Below are 17529 nucleotides of genomic sequence, written 5' to 3'. Positions count from 1 at the left end.
TTAGAGGAGTACGGCTGACGCTGGGAGAGGAGGGGTGAATTAGAGGAGAACGGCTGACGCTGGGAGAGGAGGGGTGAATGAGAGGAGTACGGCTGACGCTGGGAGAGGAGGGGTGAATGAGAGGAGTACGGCTGACGCTGGGAGAGGAGGGGTGAATGAGAGGAGTACGGCTGACGCTGGGAGAGGAGGGGTGAATGAGAGGAGTACGGCTGACGCTGGGAGAGGAGGGGTGAATGAGAGGAGTACGGCTTACGCTGGGAGAGGAGGGGTGAATTAGAGGAGTATGGCTGGGAGAGGAGGGGTTAAATTAAAGGAGCATAGCTGACACTGTGAGAGAAGTGAATTTGAGGATTATGGCTGACACTGGGAGAGGAAGGGTTAAAGGAGCATAGCTGACACTGGGAGAGGAGGGGTTAAATTAAAGGAGCATAGCTGACACTGTGAGAGAAGTGAATTTGAGGATTATGGCTGACACTGGGAGAGGAGGGGTTAAATTAAAGGAGCATAGCTGACACCGGGAGAGGAGGGTTTGTATTAGATGAGTATGGCTGACACAAGCTGTGTGCGCTCACCCATTGCTCCTACTCTCATTTGTTCAGGAGATGTGGGAGGACATAACCAGTGTATTCTGAGAGAATTTATACCTTCCAACAACAACTTTCACATCCGTAAAACGAACCACCGGAAACCACACTTTCACCTATTATTCCTTGCCCATACATCAGACAGAAAGCGCCATCTTTAAATCTGGCAAACAGTCAGCTATAGGGCAGGTTCACGTCTGCCATCTTGTTTTCAAAGTGAGGCTACAATTAACTTCCTTTTAATGTAGTCCAGGGTGAATGTACAGTCTTTCTCTTTGTATTGTGTACAGATATTTTAGTTCTGGGTCACATTTGTACAGCTGGGTGTCACAAAGTCTATACATGGAGTCTGAGTGTGAAAATGAGATCTCCGAGCGAGAGACGGCAGAGAGCGACACAGTCCAGCCCAGCAATGATCCTAAAAGCAGCTGCCATCTGATACAGGTAACAGTGCTACACTGACACTGACTGTACACGTGTTTTGATACAGCTGACAGCGCTGCCCATTCACTGACACCGACTTTACATATATCATCTGTCACAAGTAACAGTGTTATACCTCCACAGACACTGACTCTAGATGTCGTCTGTTACAGATAACAGTGCTATACCTCCCCAGACACTGACTGTACATATGTCATCTGTCACAAGTAACAGTGTTATACCTCCACAGACACTGACTCTACATGTCGTATGTTACAGATAACAGTGCTATACCTCCCCAGACACTGACTGTACATATGTCATCTGTCACAAGTAACAGTGTTATACCTCCACAGACACTGACTCTACATGTCGTATGTTACAGATAACAGTGCTATACCTCCCCAGACACTGACTGTACATATGTCATCTGTCACAAGTAACAGTGTTATACCTCCACAGATGCTGACTCTACATGTCATCTGTTACAGATAACAGTGCTTCCCATCCACCAACACTGTCTGCACACGTCATCTGTCACAGGTAACAGTGCTACACCTTCACTGACACTGACTGTACACATCATCTGTTTCAGATAACAGTGCTGTACATCCACCAACACTGACTATACATATGTCATCCATTACAGGCAACAGTGCTACACCTCCACTAACACTGACTGAACACATCATCTATTACAGATAACAGTGCTACACCTGCACAGACACTGACTGTACACATGTCATCTGTTACAGGTAACAGTGTTTCACCTCCGCTAACACTGTCTGCACTCATATCATCTGTCACAGGTAACAGTGCTACACCTTCACTGACTACACATCATCTGTTACAGATAGCAGTGCTGCCCATCCACCAACACTGACTGTATATATGTCATCTGTCACAGGTAACAGTGCTACACCTTCACTGACTGTACACATCATCTGTTACAGATAACAGTGCTGCACATCCACCGACACCGACTGTACATATGTCATCTGTTACAGGCAGCAGTGCTACACCTCCACTAACACTGACTGAACATTTCATCTGTTACAGATAACAGCACTACACCTGCACAGACACTGACTGTACACATGTTATCTGTTACAGATGACAGTGCTGCCCATCCACCGACATTGACTGTACACATGTCATCTGTTACAGGTAACAGTGCTACACCTCCACTGATGGTACAGATGTCATCTGTTACGGATAACAGTGCTACACCTCCACCGACACTGACTGTACATGTCATTTGTTACAGGTAACAGTGCTACACCTCCACTGACTGTACACATGCCATCTGATACTGGTAACAGTGTTGAACATCCACCAACACTAACTGTACACATGTCATATGATTTAGGTAACAGTGCTGCATCTCCCCCAACTGACTGTACACATGCCATTGGATACAGATAACCGTGCTACAAACTCCATTGACACTGTTCACGTAGCATCTTATTCAGGTAACTGTACTACCCATCCACTGACTCTAAACATTCCAGCTGATTCACATAATAGTGCTACGCATCCATCGACACTGGCTGTACATGTCATTTAATTCAGGTAAAAGTGCTACCTATCGACCGACACTGACTATACATGTCATCTGCTTCAGATAACAGTGCTACCCATTCACCCACACTGGCCATACATGTCAACTATTTCAGGTAACAGTGCTACCCATTCACTGACACTGACTATACATGTCATCTGATTCAGGTAACAGTGCTGTCCATCCACCAACACTGGCTGTACATGTCGTCTGATTCAGGTAAGACCCCTTTCACATGGAGCGGAACCCCCTCCGATCAGCAGGGGATCTGTGAGCACACAACCACACCCACTAGCTGTCAAAATACTGAACAGTTGTTGCATTTGACTGGATGCAGGTGCTGTTCAGCAGAAATTTCTCCACCGACTGTCGAATTCCAGCCAGTTCCTCATGAACCAGCTGAAATTTGCTCTGTGTATGGCTGTCTTTAGGGCGGCTACAATCACTCACTGTACTATAAGAGGAGCAGCATTGTCAACCTGTGTAGAGGTTACATATAGATTTTGATGAAATTTAACCCCTTAGTTCCTTCGCCTCCTGACCCTTTAAGAGATTTCTGATGCTGGAAGGTGGGGCAGGATTTTTGATGATGTGACTGCCGTGATTGGCTGTCACAGGTCACATGAACAGAAAGCACCAAATCGCAAGTAGAGATTGGGAGCTTTCCGTTAGCTGCCAGTAACTGTGCCAGGAGCGCACTCTCGGCACAGCTGTGTTTACATTGTGGTTGCATATATGCGTCCTCTTGGCATTAAGGCCCTACCGCCAAGAGGCTACATATATGCATACCGCTGGCGTGAAGAGCTTATTAAATTTTGACTCCAGCCATTTTTGTGTTTATTGAAGTCAGCAGCTACAAACACTGTAGCTGCTGACTTTTAATAAACACACACTTACCTGTCCCAGGGTCCAGCGATGTTCTCACCCACGCCGTCCCTTCTCTTCTCTCCACAGCACCAGCATCTCAACTGTGGGCACCAGGCTGTGAGAGCTTGCAGCTCTACAGCCAGGTGCCCACTGCACATGCGCGAATTACGCTGCGCTTCCTGATTGGTCCGGCAGTCTTCTGGAACCTGTTCCAGGTTCCCAGGAGACTGCAGTAGGAAGGAGGGGGCCAAACGTCCTGCACACTGCTCCGTGGGGAACTGAGCTGTAAATGGGAGCGGGTACCTGTGAAAACCCGGTAACCGCTAACCCCCCCCCCCCCTCCAAAAGGTGTCAAATATGGCAGTGGAGGGGGAGGAGGCAAGCAAATGGAGCTTCCACTCTTGAGTGGAACTCCGCTTTAAGCAGTTATGGGAACCTATGGTGTTTTTTTTTTTTTTCCCTTTTGGATGAAAAGATTTAAACCTCATCTCCTGGGAAAAGACAAATGCTCCCTTGCAGTAGGGCTGGCCCCACACTGCAAGGGTTACATGCCATTTAGGTCTAAGGAGCTTCAAAAAGCAGTTTGACTTACCTGAACGCCTGCTCTCCTGGAAGCTGGCACTCTCCTCTACTCCCTTATGCTCTAGCAGTGGATTGTCCCTTGGATCCTCCCATCCAGGGTTAAGGGCTCTGCATTAGACCTGAAGATACCAAAGGACCTACAACCACCAGAGCATAGGAGAGAAGAGGCAGCAGGTATAGGTCTTACAGCCTGGAGGAAGTCTGCAGGAGTGGGTAAATAAAACCCTTTTTCTGGTCCCCTAGACCCAAATGAGCATTAAGGCCTTGCAGCGTAGGGTCAGCTCCACAGCATGGGAGAATTTTTACTTTCCCTGGAATTCAGCTTCAAACAATATGAATAAAAGTTGACCATTGTAAGCACACTGTCAGTAGCCCCTCTCATACCTTATTGACACTAGTGACAAATCTTGCAAAATCACACAAAAAAAAAAACACTTATCATGCTTGAAGTGACATTCATTCGTAATGGCACCAAAAGGCACCAAGTCAAGTAAGAAGGGTTTCTTTTGCATGCAAGAGTGAATGGTACTAAAAGCATGGACAAGTGAAGTTTGAAAAGGTGCATAAGCGTCTTTTCCGCATCTGTGGAGTGTATGGCAGCTCATTAAAATGAACCTATCTCACTTTACACTCTCAAGTGCTGCATTGCAGGGAGGCCGGTGGCAGGTCAGATGCTCCTCCATACAATGCTTTTATTAGAGCAGCAGTGAGTGTCTGAGTAGAGCATGAATGGTGGAAAAAGTAAATCCAGGCACTGTAGGGGGCCTAGTACATGAGGCTGGGCTGGATTGGTCATTTTCTTATTTTAAAGAGGTTTGCTTTCAGCTCCCTAATTTTTTACTTGTATTTTTTGTCAATATATATTTACAGTGCCTGATTTATAGAACTGTATACATACATGTTTTCTTCCTTACAATCAGGATACGGAGCTCTCAAACATTAGTCCTCTTGATTATGTCACGGAACAAGAAGTTGCAGAAGACATGTGCATTTCCAAGAGAAAGCTAAACCGGAGAAGAAAGGATGGAAAAAGCATTAGAAAAAGAGCACAAAGTTATTCTCCGCAGATGTCAAAAGAGGCAGGTATGAACCAGACTTATGTAAAAGGATACATGCACATTATTATTATTATTATTATACAGTATTTATAAAGCTCCAATAGTTCGCTCAGCGCTGTACATTACAAAGGGGGACAGAACATGTGACAGAACAATACAATACAATGCAAAACATGAGGGGATCAAGGGCCCTGCTCCTTCAAGCTTACAATCTAGGAGGGAGGGGATGGTGGCACAGGAGGAGATAGCTGTGGGGGATGGAGTGGTAGGAAGAGTGGAGGAGGTTGGCAAGTTAGCAGGGGGTGGGGTAGGCTTCCTTGAAGAGATGGGTTTTCAGGGTGCGCCTAAAGGAGAGGAGAGAAGGTGATAATCTGATGGGTTGGGGTAGGGAGTTCCAGAGGATGGGTGACACCCTGGAGAAGTCCTGGAGGCGGGCATTTGAGGAGGAGACCAGGGAACTAGAGAGAAGGAGGTCTTGTGAGGAGCGGAGTGTGCGTGCTGGGTGGTACTTGGATATTAGGTCAGTGATGTAGTTCGGGGCAGTATGGTGGACAGCTTTGTACGTCAGTGTTAGGATTTTGAATCTGATCCGTTGCGCAATCGGAAGCCAGTGGAGGGATTGGCAGAGGGGGGTGGTGGAAATGGAGCGGTTGGAAAGGTAAATGAGTCTGGCAGCCGTATTCAGGATCGACTGAAGCGGGGATAGCCAGCGGCGAGGCAGGCCAGTGAGGAGGAAGTTGCAGTAGTCGAGTCGTGATATGATGAGGGAGTGGATGAGCTGTTTAGTGGTTTCTGGGGTTAGGAACGTGCGTATTTTGGCGATGTTGTGGAGGTGGAGTCTGCACGAGTTTGTTAAAGATTGGACTTGGGGCTGGAAGGATAGGTTGGAGTCCAGAATGACACCCAGTACTCTGGCCTGCGGGGCGGGTTTGATGGTGGCGTTGTTGGATGTGACGGAGAAGTCAATGGGGGGTGGTGTCCGGGCTGGGGGGAAGACAAGAAACTCGGTTTTGGAGAGGTTCAGTTTAAGGAAGTGGAGCGACATCCAGTCTGATATGTCGCTCAGTAGGTGGGTGATTCGGGCGGAGACCGAGGGGGTGAGGTGGGGGGTTGAGAGATAGATTTGTGTGTCGTCGGCATAGAGGTGGTAGTTGAAGCCGTGAGAGTGTATGAGTTGGCCAAGGGAGGAGGTGTAGATGGAGAAGAGAATGGGCCCGAGGACAGAGCCTTGAGGGACCCCAACAGAGAGGGGGAGTGAGGGGGAGGTGGTAGCATTATAGGTAACGCTGAAAGAGCGTTGTGACAGGTAGGATGAGAGCCAGGAGAGAGCAGAATCTCTGAGGCCGAGGGAGTGTAGTTTTTTGAGGAGGAGGGGGTGGTCGACTGTGTCGAAGGCCGCAGAGAGGTCAAGGAGTAGGAGCACTGAATAGCGGCCATTAGCTTTGGCGGTTAGCAGGTCGTTGGACATGGATGTTTGCAGGCGTAAGAGAGCTCTAGCATGAAACTCCGGCCATTTTTCCACATCCGGAGAGCCGCAAGTGATGCATACAGCCATGGCTATATGCGCTTGTACTTGTAGACTTGTGCATGGTTCCAAGGTTCTTTACCTGCAGGAGTACTAGCAGCCAGGCATTCTGTCAAAGTCACTGTTCTGGTTAAATGATCAGTTTAGGACAGCCTTTCTCAACCTTTTCAACACAGAGGAAACCTTGAAATAACTTTCCAGTCTCTGGGATCCCCGGGTAAAAATTATCATATCTAGAACTCATCATACATTAGTGTGATGGTCAGTGGGAAGACTGCTCCATACACTTGTGGTCACTGGGAGCAATTATCCCCTTACAGATAGATAAAAAGATCAAAGGTTTCAGTGGGAATTTATCTGTTAGGCAGAAATTGCTCAATGCTCAAGGAACCCCTAACAACCTCTGGAAACACTCTAGGGTTCCATGGAACCGTGGTTGATAAACCATGGTCTAGGGGTATGCTTTTTCTGATGATTTATAAACTTGATCTTGGTGCATTGTAACTGTGGGATACTCCAGCAACATTAAGTAGTAACTTGAGGACACCAACCTTCCTCCACAATATTCCGAGCACAGTCCTTTGCAGCAGCAAATAATGGGCTGAGTTACACAGGGACACCATGAACAATGTCCACTTGTCAGCAATGTCAGTAAGTGCTGACTCTAATGCCAGAGGGATAGCCGCTGCATACAGTCAATGGGATCTTTCACACCGTTCTGTATTCACTAATGACCTTGGATGATTGGATGCCTCCTTCCAATATCTTCCAGATGCTTCCACTGAACCAGACCCCAAAAAGAAGTCCCTCAGTCATCTCCAGCAGACTTCAGCAGAACAGAGCCCCCCCCCCCCCCAGCTGGGACCTCAGTGAGCAGTAGAAAGCACAGCCGGACTGCCCAGAAGGGAACCATCCCTTCGGGCTGGGATCTCCACCTCCTGGACAAGAACCCCTCTGTTCCAGGCCTTTTCCAAACCTGCAACCAGTGAGGCACCAGAATAGCCCAAAATAATTATAGGCAGCTCAAATGATTACAGTGGAGCCAAAGACTAAATCTTCCTAGCCTAGCACCTATCTAGGATGGTGCTACATGTATTTACCAAACATGGAGGTTTTGCATTCAAGAAATACATTATACACGGGTAAAAGCCAATACAAAAGAGCATTGTGTTTACACAAGTACACGTGCGCACAGCCATAAACTTATATGGCCAGCTGTATGGGTTGCCTGCGGCGCCTCAGTCAAGCAAAAATGCCAGGAGTGTTTTGCTAGACCTCCCATGTGCCTACAGACATTTGTGTTTGTACCCTAGATTTGATTCACAGACACCCTAGTCTTTGCTGTCACGTGCATACAGTATCCTATAATGTGATGCTTTTCCGGTACCTTTGGAGTTGCCTCTATTTGTGGAGCAAACTTCAAGGACTTATGTCTGGCCATAATAAGGACTAATCTCAGGCCATACACTTTGCAAATTTGATCGCATGGTCAGAGCAATTCAACAGATTTTAAACTACAGCGGTACACCACTCAGTTTTAAAATGATATAGAATTTAGAATGACAAAACATGAAGTGAAAACCAACTTAAAATGTCTGAAGTGTTTTCAGTTGTGGAGCTTACAACTTGAGGCTCAATTCATAAAGTTGTTTTTTTTTTGGATGTTATTTTCTGATACAGCTTCTATCTCAGAAGGCCTAATTCATACCAGGCTTTACTTTGTCTGCTCTGTAAGCAATGGTGTTTTATCACCAATGCTATTATAATGCTGTTGATGCTATTTGAATGGTCAAATGGCTCAATTCACAAAGCTGTGGCACAAGGTTCTATATTTTAGCCATGTGACTGTAATTTTCAAATCTCTTTTGGGCTGAAAATACATCACCTAAAATAACATAAAATAAGGGTTCTTATCATGGTGTGGTAGTAATCTAAATTGAGCATACTATATTGAAACACATTTACCATGATTACCGCACAAGTTATGTTAGTATGAACTTCAGTGTGCAGTAAAATTAACTCATTCATATTCGTGGACTGAGCCTTTGATGTGCCTGTCTTGTTGCCCCCAGCCACAACTGATGAAGACTTTACTGATGGCCCACCCATCTTTCTTGGAATAGTCATTGTATTCTGATGGTCCACCCAAAGCCTCTTCCTTCACGTATCCAATGTATTCTGATGGCCCTTGATGATTCCTGTAAATTTGGTATAAATTATTACCTTTCACAATCCTCCTGGCCAGACCTGTACCTGGTCTTCTGCTATAGTCATTGGTTATCTTTTTTTCTTTGCCATCTGTGCCTCATTGGCAGATTTCCCTTCACTTCATATCCTAGATGCTCTCCAGGAAATGAGAGAGTATCTTTCCAATATGGGGAAATCCTCCCCTTAGACAGTTGTCATGGGAAGAAGTGTCTCAATGGAAGATTTCTCTATTTCTAGTCTGGTGACAACTCGACATTTTGGGCTTACCCTCACTTTAAGGGTCACCACTTCGTGATGTAAAACCTATTCCTAAAATTCTGTTTAAATACTTGATGTTTGTGGTTATTGTTTTACATACTCATGTTTTTGTTTTGTTTTTCTCTTTCCTTTCCTCAGTGGAAGTTCAGTCCAGCATTGGAGACTTGGTTTTGGCAGCAGAGATGATGGAGAAAGCAAGTGAAACAATATTCCAAGACCCAAGTGCAGTGAATGAGTACATTATACATGACCATGGAGAATATTGTGTGCCGGATGATCCTGAGCTCCTGAAAAAGATGGTGAAAGAGCTAAAGAAGGTATCTCATCAGCAGAGCCAACGTCTCCTCTCACTGCAAGAAGCACTCAACAGCAAAGAGATTCAATGCCATACTCTGCAGGTACTGTGCATATATCATACTGCCATTAATCACTGTTGGCAAAAGGCCCTTTTCACCCTACTTTAAAAAACAAAAAAAATTCAAATTAATGCATATTCAACCTTAAGAACTAAAATGTCATATATTGCAACTCACCTGTGCTTAAAGTAGTATTAGACATTCACCATTTCTTTCAAGCTTAACACATTGAGCACAATAAAATAAACATTCCCCAGTAAACTATTTGTCACAATTCTTACCCCAGCAGTTGTTGACTAACAGTTGTTTTGGATTTTTTTTGTCAATCATATTGGTTTCCCCATGACAAGCTAGGTGCCATAGATGTCTTGACAGTGTACATTTATGGCATTAAATCCAGACTTAAGCAATATGAGTTTGTGTATCATGCATCCATCCTTTGGCCTCATTCACACAGACAGTGAGGCTCCAATGCTGTGAACAGGATGTTTTTCCAGTTTCTCTAGCTTCTACGTGTTGTGGCATGCAGCCCATTGAAGTCTATTTGGATGCAGTGGCTGCATGGACACAGCTGCTCTTCCCAATGTGACAGGGATGCAAGTGCGTGTGAGCAGCCCTGAACGCAGACAGTGTGCATTTTAGGCCACTCGCCCACCTGTAACATTAAAATGAACAGCTGTGTCCGTACGGCCGCGGCACCCTAATAGAATTCAATGGGCTGCATGCCACAACATCTAATTAAAGGCTTTATTTACCCTGTTTTCTACTTTTATTCCCAATTAAAGGAGCAGTGGGAGAATGAGAGATGGATGTTGATGACTGACATGGGTCAGCAAATTTCCCAGCTGGAATCAGAGATAAGAAATTTGCGCTGTGAAAATGAGATTCTGGAGAAGAAAAACAAAGATTTAGAAGAACAACTTGAGAGAAGTTCTGGGACAGTTCTGTACTTGGGCCAGCAGGTAAAGCACCAGGAGAACAGCAGGAATGATGGCGGATTCTGTATGAACAGCATCAAAAGTGATGGCAAGTGGGTACGTTTCTATACAGGCTTTGACAGCTATGAGCATCTCACAGACTTCCTCAACTTTCTGACTGCAGATCAAAAACTGTGCTCTGGCAAAATCCGTAAAAGGTCTGAGGTTGGACCTCAAAGTGCTCTGAGTTTAGAAGACCAGCTCCTGCTTGTCCTCACAAGGCTTCGTTTGGGTTTGTTGCTTCAGGATTTATCCTTTCGATTCAGAATATCAGAGTCCACTGTCTCCCGTTACTGGCTGAATTGGACAGATCTTCTACATGCAAGGCTTACTCAGGTAATATCCTGAAAAGTGACCTTTTTATCTACAATGGGGTTTATTCATTGTTTCAGACAAGTTAGTGAATTGGAACAGCTGCTTTTATTGTCTATTGTGTTATTGGCTGTGAATATTTCATGTAATAAATCCAAAGTATTTGTCTTTACTCTACATCAATCTTTCTCAACCAGGGTTTGTGGAATCTTAGGGTTCCTCCAGTGGTTGCTAGGGGTTCATTGAGCTGAGAGCAATGGTGAATTGATTTTCACTAACATCCAATGTAAAGGGGTCCCTTCTACACCATACGCTGTGTCCTACGCCACCATCTTCTTTGCCTCATCAGGAGGCCAACTGTCTCTTTTGACAGGAGGCCAGCTGTCTTTTGTGACTTTCAGAAGGGAGGATCAGTAAAATTAGGTAAACATAAACATTACTGTAGATTACCCAATTTTGTACAGATATTGATGCTCAGCAACAAAACTAAGAAGATCTGGCCAACCTGATTTGCCATGAAGATCTTAATATGTATGTCTAGCCAGAACCTTTTTATGTAGAGTGGAGAGTGGTTAGAATCCCTGTCTGGCTTTTACTGCTATCCGAGGTTCTGACATAGGTTTTTCCAGACAAGAAGGAGATATCTGCAACCAGGGGCGGACTGACAACTCATGGGGTCCCCGGGCAATAGGGGATCATGGGGCCCCTGTGTCCTTGCCCAAACTCAAAAAAGCCTATGAAAAAGGTACCAGAGGCAACTCATGGGGCCCCCTACTGACCCCGGGCCCTCGGGCAGTGCCCAAGTTTCCAAATGGTCAGTCTGCCCCTGTCTGCAACAGGTACACAGACAGCAATGAAAATCTATCAGGGGTTCTAGCCTTCCCTACATAATTAAAAAAGTGTGAGTGAGTGTGTATGTATATATATATATATGTATGTGTGTGTATGCATGTATGTGTGTGTGTATGATATATATATATATATATATATATATATATACACACGTTGGCGCCGGGGAAATTAATGTTTTTGCCTTAGATAACAGTAACAGGATTTCCAACCCTTCCCCACTGTGTTCAAAGCGTAGTATAAAAAGTTTAAATGTTTTAGCTGAACATGAATTTTAATAAGTCCTCTGATCAGGTTTTGCTAAACGTACATCTTAAAGGGACTCATTAAAGAATTATGGAGGCTGCCATTGCTGAATTGTCCTTTGGAGAATATTTGTTCCCTGGCTGTTATGCTGTTGGATTGTCTCCAATTCTAGTCATTTAAACAAGAAAAGTAGATTGTCTTTGTATAGTAATATGACACTTTCCTTATACCCATTTACAACATGTTTGTTCCCAGTTTGTGGTCTAAAAATATTTAAGCCCCTGTACGGCCTTCTTGACAGGTCACTTTAAAGATTATATCAAGTCCTTACTAGCATTCATTTCTGTTTTCTCCATTAAAACTGTTCTTACGGATCAAGCACCACCTGCAGGCTGTAGTAAGGTATTATCTAATTTGAATTTACCTGCATAAGAACTCTAGTTCAGTGCAACTATACAAGTCCTCATGCACACTGGGCGTTTTCACAGCGGCTGTTTTTGTCTTTTGCCATTTTTTTCTACATCTAGTAAACCCCCCTGCATGTTATCCTATGTGTCCATGCACACATAGACTGTAATCAATTGGCTGGGACGTTTTTTGGCTGGAAAAAAAACCCAGGACTAGTGGGTTTCTAGAGGAGTTTTTTAGCTGTAAAAACACTCTAACGATGAAAAACACGGTAAACCGGTGTTTTCTGACTTTTTTTGACAAAAAACCCCTGCAAAAAAGCAAACGCGGGTAAACACGCTAAACGCTAATGCAAAAATGCTAAAAAAAAAGCTGAAAAACTCACGTTTTTAACGTGACTTTACACAGCTAACATTGCCACCGTTGACAAAACGTCCAATGTGCATGGGGACTAAGGGTTATAAATATGTTCAATGCACTTTACTCCATTTACATGTCACTTGTTCCAGTATTTGTATAAAAGGGATCGTTACCCAACAGCAGGAAAATCTGCTGCCATATTTTAAACTGTGCTGCTGTCTGCCACCCATTATTTCTTCATATTCATAATCATCCTAAAATGTATCTAAAGCCAATTTTGTAGTTTTAAATAAATTGGTGCGAGAGGCTAGAACCCGCACCTGTTCCCGCAGCCGCAACCACCTGCATGGTGAAAAGCAGGAGATGCACTGAAAATTGCAACCACGCTGGGAATTATACTGTACTTCCTAGTTCCTATGTGGGCTGCGTTTTTTTTTTTTTTCTTTCAAAAATGGTTCAGGGACCTTTTCCCTGCGTTTCATGAGCCATGGTAGCTCATTCAAATGAATGGCTTCCTGTGCCTGCACAAACCACAGTTCGCACAGCCGTATATATGGGAACCTAGCCTAAATCAGGACTTTTGCTAAAAACAGGTAAATAGCCCATTAAAACACAAAATAAGAGACCCAGTGTTGGCTGCCATATTCATGTTTGGTCCAGAGATTTCCCACACAGTACTTTAATTTGCCACTAGATGTCAGGCTAGCATTATTTAATATACTTCTTCTGAGCCCAGGTGGTCACAGATCTGCCACAGCCTGTATAAAGACTGCAGACAGTGAAAGGCAAAGCCACACAGTGATTAGCTCCTCAATTTCCTTTTCACATATTTTTATCAAACTCTTTACACCCTGTTGAAAAAAAAAAAAGCCTGTTACAGGACACATTCTGGATAAAAGTGCACAGATGTGTCCCAAAGAAAATAAGTGAATGGTAAATGTCAACTATGATTAGTGGGGAAAACTCATTGCTGACATGGTAAAAACACAGGGACCACGTGTATCCGGCATCCCTGGTGACGTCACTGCGATGTGGAGAGTGACGTCACCCGGGACGCCGGATACACGTGGTCCCTGCATTGACAGGCATTCAACTCTCCACTGCTTCCCTCTGAGCGGACGTGCCATCCATCTTGGAACCTGGCTTCTTAAAGCCACAGGCTGGTGGTTTATCATATAAATTGTCATTGAAGGCACACCTCTATATAAGGTGTTTTACATAATTACAAAACTACACAGCGCCTGGCTCCTGTTTATATTGTTACAGAACACAGTAGCTCAAACTGAAATTTACACACATTTGATAGCTTAGCCCTTCCCAGAAGGCCCAGTCATATGTTAAAATCCCACTTTAAATTAGAAGTTTCAAAACCTATAACTGTGAAAATAACTAATACAGTAAATAAAATAAGAGGCCAAAAAAGGTTTATATTATTTATACCTATACTGAGAAACCTAAGTTACTACGGAGGACCTTCTTTTGAAACTCCTACTTGCCTGGCTGTCTCTGGCTTCAATCATTTGAGTCAATGACCCAAAATGAGCACTCTGCCAGTGAAATCAGAACACTGCTTGTATTATACGTGACAGCCAGATAACTAGCCTTTTCCAAGGAGAGGTGAGCAACTGCAGTCTACATATTATTCTCACTGCAAGGTAACTTTAATATGGCAGTGTGTCAGCTGGAATTCAGCTTTCACAAATATGGCAAAATTTATACTGAATTCTGGTTGATGGGATTTTTTTTAAATGTTCGCATTATTGTATGAAGATGCCAATGTTGTTTCATCAAACTCCCACTTCATCCCTGACGCCCTTCCTTTTCCCTTACCGTATGAATGAGGACTCACATTTTCAATTGTTCTTGTGATTTGCATGTTTATAAAAACTATGGACTAGACAGCTGATGATTGGTTTATTGTATATCTGCAATTTGTTCACAATTGTTTATTCCCCCTTCTAGATACCCATCCTATACAGTGCCAGATACCTAGAGCTCTTTGAACCCAAGAGAACAGTACAGTATCAAGGACTCAACTGTACTGTTATGGACTGTACAGATCTGTTCTTTGAAGTCCAGGCCAAGGACCGCACTAAGCCATCTTCTACACACCCCTCCAGAAACCATTATTTAAGGCGAGGTTACGCCATTGCTTCTTCCAATGGATTCATCACGTTTTCATCTAGCTTACCATTTGGAATAGCTACCAAGGTTATGGATGGACAACCACTTGAAGAAATAGTTGGTGGAATTAGCCCACTGTTGCACTTTCCAAATTTTATGCAAAATTCTCCAGTCCAGCTGACCCACCAGCAGCAGGAAATGAGCAGACAGGTTCTCAGTCTGCTGAGCCTCATAGACAAAGCATTAAACTTCCGATTTTTAAAGTGTGTATACCCGCAGAATATGGAAGCACAGGTGGATCGAGCCTGGATAATCTGTTGCTACTTGGCTTGCTTGCTACACGATCCCATGGGATTATCCTAAAATTGACTATGGGATATAAACAGCTGAACAGATAATGTTTTGCTTGGGTCCGGTTTTATAATTTTGCACTAAAATATTCCAGTTCCAAATTACATAAAGATGGTCTGAATAGATCCCTATTCTCAGTATAGTGGACAATCCTCTTTTTTTCTTTTGGTCTGCTTATGACAAAGAAAAAACCTTCAACTCAAAGGACAGGTTCACCTTTTGTAACATGTTACACCTGTATATAAGATGAAATGTTACTGTGCTCCAGTCCCTGCATTTCTCCTGACCCCCCGCTGTGACAGTGGGCAGGGGTTCCTTTCCCCACACCTGCTGTCACAATGTAAAACCAGCACAGCTTTGCCATGCTCCGCCCACAGAGCTGCGCCTTTGATTGATAGATATCATTGAATGAATGAACTACAAGTACTGTCTACCACCATGGACGATGGCTTGCTCTTCTCAATGAGCTGTGACAGTGTTGGTGAGTGCTTGTGTAGTTCATTGATCTTCCTGCAATTCAGTAGTTGTCTGGCCATATACAGGTACAGGTAGACAGCTATAGGTTCCTTTTACACGGGTGTGATCTGTTCAGTCACGTTTTTGCGAAGAAAAAATGGATTTAGTTCACATCCGTTTATCCATCTTCCGTTTTACATCAGTTTTTCATCTGCTTCTGTTATTTAAATAGAACAAAAATACAGACTTGTTAGGGTTACATAAAAATGGACCTTAATAGAAGTGATGGATGTAAACGGATGACGTCTGTTTACTTTAATTTGCCCATAGGGATGCATTGCTGTCCGTCTTTCATCTGTCAACAGATGGATGAAAAACGAAAAATTGGGAAACCGGAAAAATGGAACACCCGTGTAAAAGGGGCCGTGGGTGTCTGCAGGAGCCTGACAGTGCACCTGCGATCCATTGATCATGTGTGCAATGCTTTACAGTCTGTAAAATCTTGTGCATTTATTTATCTCTTACATAAGGTGAACTTATACTTTAATTATAAAAGGTAAGGTTGCCATCCTTCCATAAAAGAATCTACTCTTTCTTTTGAAGTTTCAGTCAAAACCCGGGCAATCTAAATTGATGTAGGCAGGGGTTATTTTGTGAAAACTACATGGTGTTTATTAGATCCAGAGGTATAGGCAGCTGAAAAGATATATACATGTTGGATTTTGTTTAAGAGCCGGTTCACACCAATGAGGGGCAGAGGAGCATATTGTCCCACATGGGAACTAGATCAGAAACAAGAATCGGCCGCTATTCCATTGCCACTCTGAATTGGAAGTACAGTACAAGATCAGGATCAACTAGGCATTTACAAACAATCCCAACATGCATCATGGAAAGGTTGTGTCGATACAGAAGGTAGAGGTAGGAGTACACCAGCATTTTTTTTTTTGTAGCTCGGTCATGCTAGGTATTACTATAAGTGGTGATTGCTATGCAAATAGAACAAACGGCTTACTTATGGTGTAAGTTAACCCTCGTAGTAATTAAGAACACACATTTGGAGCAAGTTATCATATGCTACTTGTGTAACTTTCACCATAAGGAGCCACATGTTCCACCAGTGTAGACGTAACTTGCCACTCTGAAAGTGTTATTAAACCCATAACAGTAAAATAAGTATGTATATGCAGTAAAGCATGCTTGTTATACTCACTGTGGAAACTAAGGGGTTAATCCCCTGCATTGTGTAAAACCGCTGTTTGATCCTGACCTTCTCTGATCCTCCCCTTCCACTGTCCCCTCTTATCTCCTGTTAAAACATGTCACCTGGAGTCATTTTGCACATGCTCAGATTGGTGTGTATTGCTAGAGAGATTTTTTTTCTTGGGAGAGTGCATTTGATCAGCACAGGGCCAATCAGCGCTGTCCTGACAGAAGTCAGGGGTTCTTCATCCTCCTAGAGCAAAATGAAACCGCCTGTGCTTTGCTGGACACTGATAGAAGTCACAAGACTGCTCCAGCTGCTGATGAAAAAAGGTATTTAGCAGTTTATATTTACTAAAATATTTGCACTTCCATGTTCTGTGTACTGTGGGAGACCAGATACAAAGAATGCAGGGTCCTGGGTTTTGGCTTTTTAGAAGCGTTAAAAATGCTCACCAGTTTTATAAGCATTTGCGAAGAGTTAAAACCACACCATAAACTGTAATGTTATTAATGCTCCACAACCGCACAGCAAATGCCTCACGAACGCCCAGTGCGTTTGGGGAGTGTCACTATATACTTGAATGGGGGGTGTTGAAAGGCTTCAAACTACTCCTGACTGGACATGAAGCAATGCGATGCTAACGCATCGTGTTTTCATAATGTGAACAGCATTGTGTGCTGCCCATAGTATAATTTGCATAGGTGTTTGAAAACACCTCTCAAACGCCTGCTTTCAAAGCCAGTGTGAACTAGGCCTAAAGCTCATTAACCTCCCTGGCGGTATTCCCGAGTGTAGCTCGGGGTAAAGTTTCAGTACC

At 43.8% G+C, this 17529-nt stretch overlaps 1 protein-coding gene across 2 annotated transcripts; it reads left to right on the top strand.

Annotated features, from left to right (window-relative positions):
• Positions 1-254: 254 nt before the first annotated feature.
• Positions 255-15189, top strand: LOC149451123 (uncharacterized). 2 transcript variants are annotated; one of them, XM_089690961.1, is made up of 6 exons: positions 899-1028; positions 2736-2787; positions 4938-5100; positions 9205-9464; positions 10208-10735; positions 14537-15189. In XM_089690961.1, the coding sequence occupies exons 3-6, from the start codon at positions 5001-5003 to the stop codon at positions 15059-15061; spliced, it is 1413 nt and encodes a 470-aa protein (XP_089547087.1). In that variant the 5' UTR covers positions 899-1028; positions 2736-2787; positions 4938-5000; the 3' UTR covers positions 15062-15189. The 2 variants fall into 2 exon arrangements, with proteins under 2 accessions (XP_089547086.1, XP_089547087.1); XM_089690960.1 differs by lacking the exon at positions 2736-2787 and having other exon boundaries at positions 255-1028.
• The last annotated feature ends 2340 nt before the right edge of the window (positions 15190-17529 follow it).

This window comes from Staurois parvus, unplaced genomic scaffold, assembly GCF_062004578.1.
Source record: "Staurois parvus isolate SC_StPar_1 unplaced genomic scaffold, SC_StPar_1.0 ptg000548l, whole genome shotgun sequence".
NCBI lineage: Eukaryota > Metazoa > Chordata > Amphibia > Anura > Ranidae > Staurois > Staurois parvus.
Note: the sequence above shows the minus strand (reverse complement) of the source record. Positions and strands in the feature narration are given on the sequence as shown.